The sequence below is a fragment of the Haemaphysalis longicornis genome, unplaced genomic scaffold (assembly GCF_048455015.1).
Source record: "Haemaphysalis longicornis isolate Haplotype H1 unplaced genomic scaffold, Haemaphysalis longicornis Haplotype H1 scaffold_270, whole genome shotgun sequence".
NCBI lineage: Eukaryota > Metazoa > Arthropoda > Arachnida > Ixodida > Ixodidae > Haemaphysalis > Haemaphysalis longicornis.
Window position 1 is genome coordinate 95,796 of NW_027526326.1, and position 10,878 is coordinate 106,673.

Here is a 10,878-nt window from a genome sequence, read left to right on the forward strand (position 1 = left end):
GGAGTCTCCCGGATAATTCGGGAGACTTGGCAAGTATGAGTGGGTGAAATTGAAGCTAGTGACACGTTATGACCATGCCCCATTTTAATCTGTCTCTCCTTAGATTCAGCCACCTGGCAAAACCTTAGAATTCTTGAACGAGGCGTTTATCTAGGCCTAACATTTCCAAACCACTAAATCCTGTACCATACTTCATATATGTCAACATTGTTGAGCATAAAGAAAACATTACACATATTTCATGCAAAACATCAGTGCAGAGCAGTGTTTCTTTTATTTAAATATAGATGTGTGCTTTTGTTATAGCAAAATAAATACATGTCAAAAGCAAAGTTTTGACCCAAAAATACAAGTTCTCGCACCCCAGCCTAGACTGTGTGGCGGCATTCCAAGTCCAACAGCAACTAAAGGAGTGGAACACGGGAAAATTGAATTGCATGAACCTCCACTGTGTTTATCTTGGGAAAAGCGAGTTGGGAGGTGAAGAGAAGAGGGGCATTTATGTCGCAGGGGGCTATCGTCTTTCGACAATATTTGCAAAGCGAGCAAATATGCGGCCATTTTTTTTATCACACACCCCATCCTCCTCCTTGCCACTTCTGATGGCTTTTCAGGAACCTTTGCCCAGTGTTGAATCACGCAGCTGACCCTAGAACCTGTGCACACCCACACAAAACAGCCACCACATGGCCATTTTGACTTCTCAGTGCACTGCTATCCGGAACAGCTAAAACCACAGCACAAGGTCTACGAACAGATGTGTGGGATGTGTTTACTTAAAAAGCTCTGAATAATAAAAACACTTAATTGACAATGTCGTAATGATTGATTGATTGATTTATTGTACGGTTTAACGCGCCGGCGCAACGCAGGTGATAAGGCGTGCTGTAGTGGAGGGCTCTGGATTAATTTTGACCACCTGGGGATCTTTAACGTGCGCCTATATCTCGTACACACGGGCGCTTTTGCTTTTCAATGCTGTAATGACCTACCTTAACATTGCACTGCTACCATATGGCTGTCCCCCTGCACAGTTACCCCTGTGACATGCCCTGCCAAAGACAAAAACCAACCCGTTTGGCATTTGAACCTGCCCAAACAAAAAGAGCGAGAAGGCGCCCTCACCTGGCCCATCAGAGGACGCGGCCGATTTCCTGAGTCGCTTGTTGGCCACGTTGTTCTTGGCGACGGGCTCCATGGGCGGAGGGCTCCGGGGGTGCGGGTGGGCCAGCGGGGAGCCCGGCGAGCAAGGCGCCGACTGGCAGCAGGCCGGGCTGACGGGCTTGAAGCCGCCATTGCGCCGCGGACCAAGGCCCGGCCCTGCGCTGGCCGTGGTCACGGCCGCGGCGGCCGCCGCCAGCAGCGGCGAGGGCGGCACGGGGCTGTTGGAGACGCTCGAGCAGCTGGGGCTGCGGCGGGGGGGCGCCGCGGCCAGGAGCAGTCCGGGCCCCGGGCCGGGGCCAATGCCCGGCCCGGGGCCCGGCCCTACGACGGGGGGCCCGCCCCCGTTGGGCGTCTGGTCGCAGGGCAGCAGGCGGCGCCAGCTCTTCACGAGCTCCTTGGCCCGCCGGGCCAGGGGCTCATTGCTCGTGCGCTTGCGCAGCTCGTTGATGTATTTGCCCAGCCGGGTGCGTTCCAGCGTGTCCTTGGTGATGGGCGTGCGCTCCAACAGGGTGATGACCTCGATGACCGCCGCCATGTCGACCACCTGCGCAGGACACGGGGGTGAACACGCTGGCCGAACAAAGCGGATCACGCAACAGCGGCAGGCTCTGGATTAAACACAGCTCTGCTGTTGTTCGTGCCCACTGCACAACAAAAGCCTATACCAAGCTCTTCCAGCCAATCCCGTCTTGCTATGTTCTAGTTCCTTGCCCACCTCCAGATTTTTCTGATATACACCTGCATCTTCCTCTAGACCTGGTTTCATCTCTCAGCACCCACCCTGTCACCCTGATGGTTTATCAATCCAAATGACCACCTGCAGAATTTGACCACCGCAGCAGTTGGCGCAAGTTTGCACCCCGGCTGCGATGACTTAGGTTGTGCAAACGGTGCTATTGCTACCTTGGCGAGGAAGGAGTTGAAAGTTCAATGAAATGCCTCTACCAATGAAAAACCTGAATGAGCAACAGCCAAAAGATGCCCTAACTGGATTCTGGCTGCTGGCTTTCTAACCATTAACAAGCAGTGTTCTCATTTCCACATTGCACACTTCCAGCGCCTGGTTAAAGGCCAACTACACTTAAATTTCACCCTGGCTAAATGCCTTTGAAATGTGTAATAGGTACCATGAGAACTACTACGACGTGACCGGTAGCTCTGTGCAATGCGTGGTTATTCAGTTTCAGGCACTCAAAATACCGCCCTTGCAGACGACAAAGCACCTGCCGGCGTGTCGCGCAAACAGCCATTTAGCGGAAGTGACATGCCAGCCGTCCAGGCCAATCGGCTTCGTTAACCGTACACTTCTCTCCTTTTCGAGTGTCGTCGCGACATCATGCCTACGCGGTGTGCTGCTGTCGGAGCGCACGCATAGTGTCGTGCTTGCGGGACAAGCGCTCGCTTTTCCGCGCGCCTCCCACACCCCCGCACGCGCGCGCTCACACTCTCCTCCTGGGTGGCCGAGCCGGCTGCGTCGGCTGGTCCGCACAGATCGCGCCGTCAGGCCAGGCCGCCTGGCCGCTCGCGCCGACGGCTGATATGTTACTTCCGCCTGCCCGTAATGGCCGCGTTTTGCCCAGTTTCGTTTTCAAAATCGTCGATTTTTGCTGGTCGCTTGCTGCGTAATTACGCACATGTTAGGCATCATACTTCGTACATCGCGGTCTTTTTAGTCATATTATGCAGGAACAGTGATTTCGCGCGGTCAAAATTTTGAATGCAGTTGGCCTTTAAACAGGGCCCCAAAGATAGGCTCAAGTCTGGAGTATGACATACTCGCTGCAGTACCCAATTAACCCATTTACAAGCCAAGCTCACACCTTGTTAGTGTGGAGAGAAACAAAAAATGTAATACCAATAATCTTAACTAAGCTATTTTGATCGTGCAAAGGTAATGAAATTATGCACAAGCAGTCTTTGGTGCAGGCAGTGCCCCTAAACTCTCCTTAACTGGCCCGTAGCTACGAAATTTTATATCTGCAGAGAAAACTTGTCTTATTAAGGGTTGTCCTAAGGCAGAAAAAGAAGTTCCACCTACACAGAAAAAAGAATGATAAACTGGGTCAGCACTCACTCATCTTACTTTTGTCAAAAGGCAATTAACTGCCTGTGTTGGTGTCTACATTACTTGGTTTTTGTGCACACCCCATGCCAAATTTGTTTTCCTGACTGCTTGTCAGTTCAATGCTCCTTCCAGCAGACGTTCTAACAATGCCATATTGCTTAATCTAAGATGCTCAGAGGAAAAGATAAGACTACAATGTACGCTGAATGACAATCGTTTCTAGGGATGGCACCCTGGAGATTACAATGAACGAACAACGTTATTGCACAAGGATGGCACCATAGCCTACGGGGGCGGAAGGGGTTGTGAAAGGAAAAAGGGATGGTCCACATATTCATTTTTTTAGGTCCTTCCCGCCATGGCACCCCGAGCTATGCAATGCAAATGTGCATGTTTAAAGGGAAATGAGGACAAAATACGACTTTTTGTTCAATTTGAAAGAACAAGTCTTCGGTAACTCGTTCATTTCCATTCCAGCCTTAAAAAAGGCTCAAATAATTTAAAACTTGAATTTTTTAATGAAAGTATTTTTTTAAATTTCACACCACAAAAAGGTGTAATGGGCAGCGGTGACAAAATATCGGTCAGTACTGAAAACGCAGTTATCGGTGTGTGTTAAAGGCCAACTGCACTCAAAATTTCGACCTCTTGAAAACACAATTTCCAAATCGTCTGCTGAAAAAGAAAGCAAGATGCAAAATACAGCTGAAATACGCGCGTGGACGCCGCAAGCGGTCAGCAAAAATTGGCGATTTCGAAACTGAAATCAAGGGGTTTTGAAATCGAGGAGAGGGCGGCCATTGAAGTGACACTGCAGCCATGCAGCGAGCGGCCGGACGGTCAGCAGCTCGGGAGCAAGCCTGCGCGCACAGGGCAGCAAATGGGTGAAGCGTGCGCAGCAGAGCTCGACCGGTTCTCCAGCTGCGTGGCTGGTCAGAGGAAGAAGCCCCGGCTGACTGCAGCGTCACAGGGGCGTCATGGCTGTTTATGCGATCTGCCGGCAGGTGCAGCATGGTCTGCGGCACAGGCTTTTTAAACGCTTCTGACCTATTAACGAGCCGTTTCACGGGGCTACTACTTGCACCCCAGCTGATTTGTTGGTACTTACTACACATACAAAATAAATTTGGTCGAGGTGAAATTTGAGTGCAGTTGGCCTTCAACAGCACATTAGCATTCGAGTGGTACGATCGAACTGCACCAGAGGCCCCAATAAAATCACCCAGTCATGTTTTGTGGTGCTAGCTTAGGTCAGCAGCCATCTATTGCACAGACAAGATTCTGTGATGCCATAAAGAAACCACCGGAAAATGGCTGCTGAATCGCCACAGTCTCATCTGTCTTCTTGAACAGCGCCGCCTGTATTAACATTGCCTGACGCGTCGCGCGCTTTTCAATGGGAAGGGTAGGGACACTTAGTTCAGGCACGGATCCGCTATGTGGCGCGTGCCGGCGGACATCTCGCCTTACGTCACTGCTCGCAAGTAACGAACGCTGCACCCACTTCTACGACGTGTGTCTGTCAGCTTGCCTGTTCGGCTTCAAGGGCCGTTTCGCTTACATCTTAGCCGCGACGGGGCGCTAGTTCTGTGGCGCACTGGGGATCTCGTTCAACGTGTCGCTCGCTTCATACTTGCTGCATTTTTCCAAAGATAAAGACGGAGGCGGACTGAAATCGTGTAAGAACATACTGAGTGTCGGGTAGACATATAGCTAACAGAAAAACGATATTTTCGGATGGGGCAGCCATTAGTTTACTGATATTTTTCTTTCTATAGTATTTAGAGAAGAAAAAATGGCGTGCATGTTTTTTGTTCAGGCGCTCACTTCTACGATTACTTTCCAATAATATCACATGCTTGTAAACTTCTGAAAATTGTAGGAAACAAAAGGATAAGCAGCTGGGATCCCGCCACGCTGTCCGGGCGCTTCTACAGTACAGTCCTCAATTTTAGAAGTGCGTACCAATGCGGAGTGCAAACAGGGGGGTCAAAACAATACCTAAATGCGGAGGGGATAGAGGTGGGATGCCCCACTCAGAAAATTTCAGGGCCTGGGATCCGAATAGATAAGCGCGCAAATCCGGCATCAGCCTGCATCAGCGCAAGGGATTTTGCTTCGTGACAAAGGAAGTTTTAGCAGTGACAGACCAAGACAGACAGGCATGGTGAAAAACAAGAAGGCGTAGGAGCACCGCCTCGGGAACGCTAAACAAACTTTCCACTATTTTGCATAGTTTCCGAGAAGCGGCGCTGGCTGGCGGACACGAAAGCACGCTGGAAGGCTACGGAGCGGGGAAGGGTAGGAGAGAGGAACAGGAGAGTGGCTGTTTGGCCATTTTTCGCTCACGCGTTAGGCAATGTTTATACAGGCGGTGTTGTCTTGAATATCTCTATCATCCATTTGAAAGTTGTGATAAAATTGGTAGTATTATTTATTTTAAAAAAAAGCAGTATTTCTAACGAACCTGTCTTATTTTGTCTTCATAACCCCTTAAATGACGACGGTTCCATGCTTTTGCCAGAGCCACCAGCTGCACACTGAAATTAGGTTACAAAGTACGCACCTCACAGTGCCCCCACTAATGCAACCGCGCCCCGAAGCAAGAAGTCTCGTGGCAACGAAACGAGGCGCTAAACAAAATAGCCGCACCAGAAATTTACGTCATTAATTTCCAGAATACAGCACACCACCTGCAGAAAACACAAGTGGACACAAAAGTGGGCACACTAACTTCCAAAAGCAGTTCGACTACAAACAGACAAGCAGAACAATCCCCAAAAATTACACACAGTGAGGCAAGAAAAGTACAGCTGTAAAGGAAGTGGACCACGTGAACAGTGATCAAGATGAATGGGCCCCCAAATGGTAATTACGCTTTTTTCAAACTAGCTGGTGACTCCACAGCTGCCATCAACCAATCAGGTGAGAGGAAGCACCTGTATCAGCTAATCGGGAGCAGGTATGCCTATTATAAACCTCGTCACATGTTAATCTGTCATAAGATCAGGACATGCTCTGGGCTGTGTTGCGCATGCGCAGTTCCATTTTCCTGTTGGCTGCGCCAATCATAGAGCCGCCAGCACAGCCCACTGATAAAATGGCAGCTCCCAGGACGAACAAGTTAAAAAGGTCTATAGGCAGTGCTCCTCCCCACTTGAGCTTCTAAAAGCAGGAAGCCTTCGGACAGCTTTCTGCTGCAGAAGGCCACCACCACCTCAGCACTATGTGGTTTCAGCAGTGCAATGCAGTTGGTGCCACGAAATGAAGGCAGCTATTGTAGTTTTAATCCCCTTACCATGGCAAGAACCCAGTAACTTCGTACACTCACAGATGTAACAGAGAATAGCACGACAAATTAAGGCATCATTTTCAAGTGGAAGTAAGCAGGCTTTCAAAAGAGACAAAGATAACCCAATAAGGCTTTTCAGAGGCTGCGATTAACTATTCAGACACATCGGCGGGCAGCGGCAACCATCCTACTGACATAATCTGCCATAACAACATGCGTCGTGCCTACGCAGTGGTAGATCACGATACCCATTTCCAAACAATTCCCATTACACAACATACCCATCCACAATCAAGCACCAATATTTTTGGCTATTTCAGACGTCCAGTCTCTGGGCAGCAAGGAGAGATGCTTTGGTTGGCAAGCGTTGCAAAATCTCCAATTTGCCGGAGTTGAGCATGTCCAACTTCCAAATTTCGCAGCTTGCAAGTTTGTCACAGCCATCACGGACTTGCAAGTCGCATGCCGAAACTACCAGCTCGGCTGCACCCTTCGTCCTCAAGATACTCAAAAACATCCTGCAGCTTCCCGTGATTTGTATAGTTTTGACTCTGGACACGAGTCCCTTGATGGAAATGAGACTGCAAGACCAGGAGAGGAGCCCAACACACTCAATAGCAACGCGGACATCCTCTCCCACTACAGAAATGAGACCTTTCCCGAGCTTAAGCGACCACACTCCACCGGTTCCAGAAAAACTCCTACCCCGCCCTCAACCCTCTTCCACCATATCTGCCCCACCCAATATTACAGCCCCTGCAACGAGCTCGCAATAAGATGCGTATTCTCTCTCTCGCAAGTAAGCAGCCCTCCCATCAACAGCGGCAACTAGACTAAATGTGCAAGCATCACTTCCACATTGCTTCGCTCAGTTGGTGAAAAACGCACAGTCCCCAGATTGCTGTTCAAGAACCTGTCAAATTCCCACTGGCCACATGTGGCCAGAAGACTCGTCAAAATTTTCATTGGCCGCAAGCAGGGGTATGCGTCAGGGTTGACATCCCCACTGGCTGGAACAAAGTGCTGTGGCCTGATGGGATGGCCCAGCCTTAGCCCTAACATTATGTGCTTTGAAGTCTAACGTCGTCAACCGCTACCCACAGCTCGGCGTTCAAAAAATTTCACATTGCTTTGGCCCGTCGTTAGGCTCACTGTCAAAGGTCACCTTAAAGCTCAGGCTGAATATAGGCCTAACATACCACAGCCAGGTAGATTGGCCAGCGACGATGACAGGCGCTGTTGCAAGCTCATTGCCGATTCCAATTCGGCTGAAATGTCAACATACCCACTCGAGAAGGTGCCGTAAACCACTCACGGCTAATTCATGTTTCATTTGGCTTGAAGTCAACCCATAACACCTCAATTCTCACATACCCACTCAAGGTGGTTGGCCGGTTACTATGATAGCAACCATCAGAGGCTCGCCGTTAATTCAGCAGTTCCCATTGGCAGCGACATCAACATAGACGTCTAAACATATGCTTTCACAAATCAACACGAAGTGATGCTTGCGCATTATCACGTCACGAAAGAGTTTAAAATCTTCACTGGGCTGCCTTTTGGCCACATAAATCCCAACAATGACCAAACTCTCTTCAGTGACCCCCACGGCTATAATTGCAACACCTGAAGCAATTCTGGCTAGTGTAAACAGGTTACCCGCCGACTTTTTGAACAGTGTGAGCTCTTCGTTTTACCCGACTGCCCCAACTTCGACAGGTCCGCCCCATGTTTTGAGGAATCTTCACATTGCAATAAGACCAATACATCTGGCCAGCCACAGAAGCGGCGACAAAGTGCATTTCATGAGAATCCAATTACGGTTACCCTTGAACTTCTACCTCACAAACACCATTCTTGAAGTAACGTTCTCAACATTTCAGCCTCGAAGTGCACACAGAGGCGGCGACAAAGTGCATTTCATGAGAATCCAATTATGGTTACCATTTAACTTCTACTTCACGAACACCATTCTTGAAGTAACGTTCTAAACACTTCAGCCTCGAAGTGCACACAGAGGTTCATTAAAACTAACAGTATTGTATTGTTCTAACAAATGAAAAGTGCCCGAAGGTTGCCTTTTGAAACGACACAGCCATCAAGGGCAAGGGTACTTTGACCACAAGCGACTACAGAACGATTTAACCAATCAAACCAAATGAAAGGACACAGCTGGCAATGGGCATTATGGCTGCTGCATGCGAGGAAACCATAAAATCAAGTCATTCCTACAAAAAATCCGTATGTGCAGATTCTGATACAAAAAAAAATAGTCCACGCTGCTGCAGGAATGTTATATCACTCAGCTTCGTACACGTGGAAGAATCAATAAACAGGGTATTAATTGGGGCTGGGCTGATTACTTAAAAGGCAATTCCAACCGTAGTGCAGACTTGGTCAAGCCTAAAGAATAACAACCAATTATATATGAGCACAACAGAAATTGGTCAAAGACTTACTGCACGGTTTCGAATTTCGAAGCCCCCACTGAAAGTTTATATGGGCGGGAGCACTGAATCAGATTGGCAAAGAACATCGTTTCAGGTGGTCGCATTGTGAAATCTACGCTTCAGGTCGAGCACACAACTTACGACGGGAGCATGGAACCCCCTTACGAACTGAACAGTGCAGACAACAGCAGCAATTCTGTCATTTAACGACTTAATGTTCCACTTTTACTGCTCACGAGAAAGCACAAAAGCGCGAGCAAAAAAGGCGTGTGTGTGTCCAGCGTGGCTGGGGAGAGCGGCGGAGCTGCGGCCATGCGGTTAGCAAAAAAAAGCACAAAAATTACCACAAAACTATCTTCCGGCGGAAGTTCTTCATCAAGGAAAGGTAAAATGCATTCTCGTTCAAAGCTAACGCCTGTGGCCAACGAGCAAACACGCCTAAAACCAAACACCCCGTTCTACTCGAACGCCTCGGTCAGTCGAAAACGGCGTTTTACTGAACTGCGACATACGCCATACCACCGACCTCACCGAGTCAGCCGCATGTTAACCGCAGCCATTGCTATTTAAATTCACGAGGCAGGTTCAGGGCCGCGATTGAGCGAGGCAGTGACATTTGCTGCGACATCAGCGAGGTTAACCGCTGTCCTAACCCTGCACCCGACGCTAAAAGCTGCGACAGCACGGAGCAACCTGTTAAAGGTGTCCCATCCACCGCAGAACGAGCGCCACCGTTGGGACCTTGTTAGAAGAGCGAAATTAGTCTCAAAGAGAGCAACGTTCGCCGACACCGATCTACCATGTGCGACAAGGAAATCTGCGGCAGGCCCGGAGCTGCCCGGCCAAACATGCGTGACAGACGCGCACATCTCGCGGCGCACCGGCACGCTCGGGTCAGGCGCGGACCCGCAACGTGTGCAAAGCAAGCCAGCCTGCGCATCGACGGAATGACCGTACCGCGCCGGCCGCCTCATGCCAACAAAGCGTCCGTGAAGTGATCGGTGGCTGGTTCGGACGACGTTAGGCTTAGAGCCTCCCTAGCCACCGAAGAGGAGCGCGTTTAGTTGTAAAACCCGCCACGGACTGCACCTACGGCGCATGACTTGTGACGTTTCCAAGGGCCCGACGAGAACGGCAGCAGAGCCGATGACTGCCGGCGCGTCGGCGATGCCAAGCTGCGACGCGCCGCTCGGCCGACGGGACGACGCCAAAAGGAACGCACGATGCACCGAAGCCGGCGCCCCGACCCCTCCCGCGGCCGTGACGGCACGAACTCGAATCTAAGCCTAACGCTCGGGTAGACTGCCGTGTTTAGCCGCCCGCAGGTTACGTTTGCGTTTTGGCCACAAGCGCTGGCTTTCCGGGCCCTGCCAGCGACGCTGCACACACCGCGGTTGCAACTTGAGACAAAAGGAATGAAACGTGCGAGGCTTACATTGTTGTCCTCGTCTAATGCTTTCAACAACTTATCCTTAATTTCGTAGGGCGAGCACTGCATCAGGCCGTAAAACAAAAACTTCGCAGCGACCCAGCAGGCCAACTCCGTGACCGTCTCGCAGCCACTCGCACAGTATGGCGGACATTCAGTGTGCTGAGCATGCTGGGATCGGTGAGAAACGCCGCGCGCGTGACGTCACAGCCTTCCGAGCGGATCCTCCGGCGGCGCCGCCGACGACCCGCCGACTCTCCCCGAAAATCTATGCCGCCCGAGAGAACCTGACAGCAAACAGCGGGCGAAATCGGAACGCTGGCGCCGCCTCGCGGCATTGTGTGAGAGCGTCGGAAACGCACGGCGGAAGCAACGCGCTTTATGCCGCACGAGCCACCGCCAGATGGCGAGTAAAGCGCATTTGTGCAAGTGTTTTTCTCAAAATTATCTTGTACAGTAGTTATGCTTGTGCAAAATT

General features: G+C 50.4%; 1 protein-coding gene across 1 annotated transcript in view; it reads right to left on the minus strand.

The window, feature by feature from the left end:
* Nucleotides 1-10,648, minus strand: part of LOC144172939 (uncharacterized) — a 33,512-nt gene extending 22,864 nt beyond the window's left edge. Inside the window, exons 1-2 of the mRNA XM_077701532.1 lie at nt 10,407-10,648; nt 1,126-1,708 (exon numbers count right to left, since the gene is read on the minus strand). Of these exons, the coding sequence (XP_077557658.1) occupies nt 1,126-1,708; nt 10,407-10,469 (646 nt within the window). The 5' untranslated portion in view covers nt 10,470-10,648. The remainder of the gene's footprint in view (nt 1-1,125; nt 1,709-10,406) is intronic.
* Nucleotides 10,649-10,878: the final 230 nt, after the last annotated feature.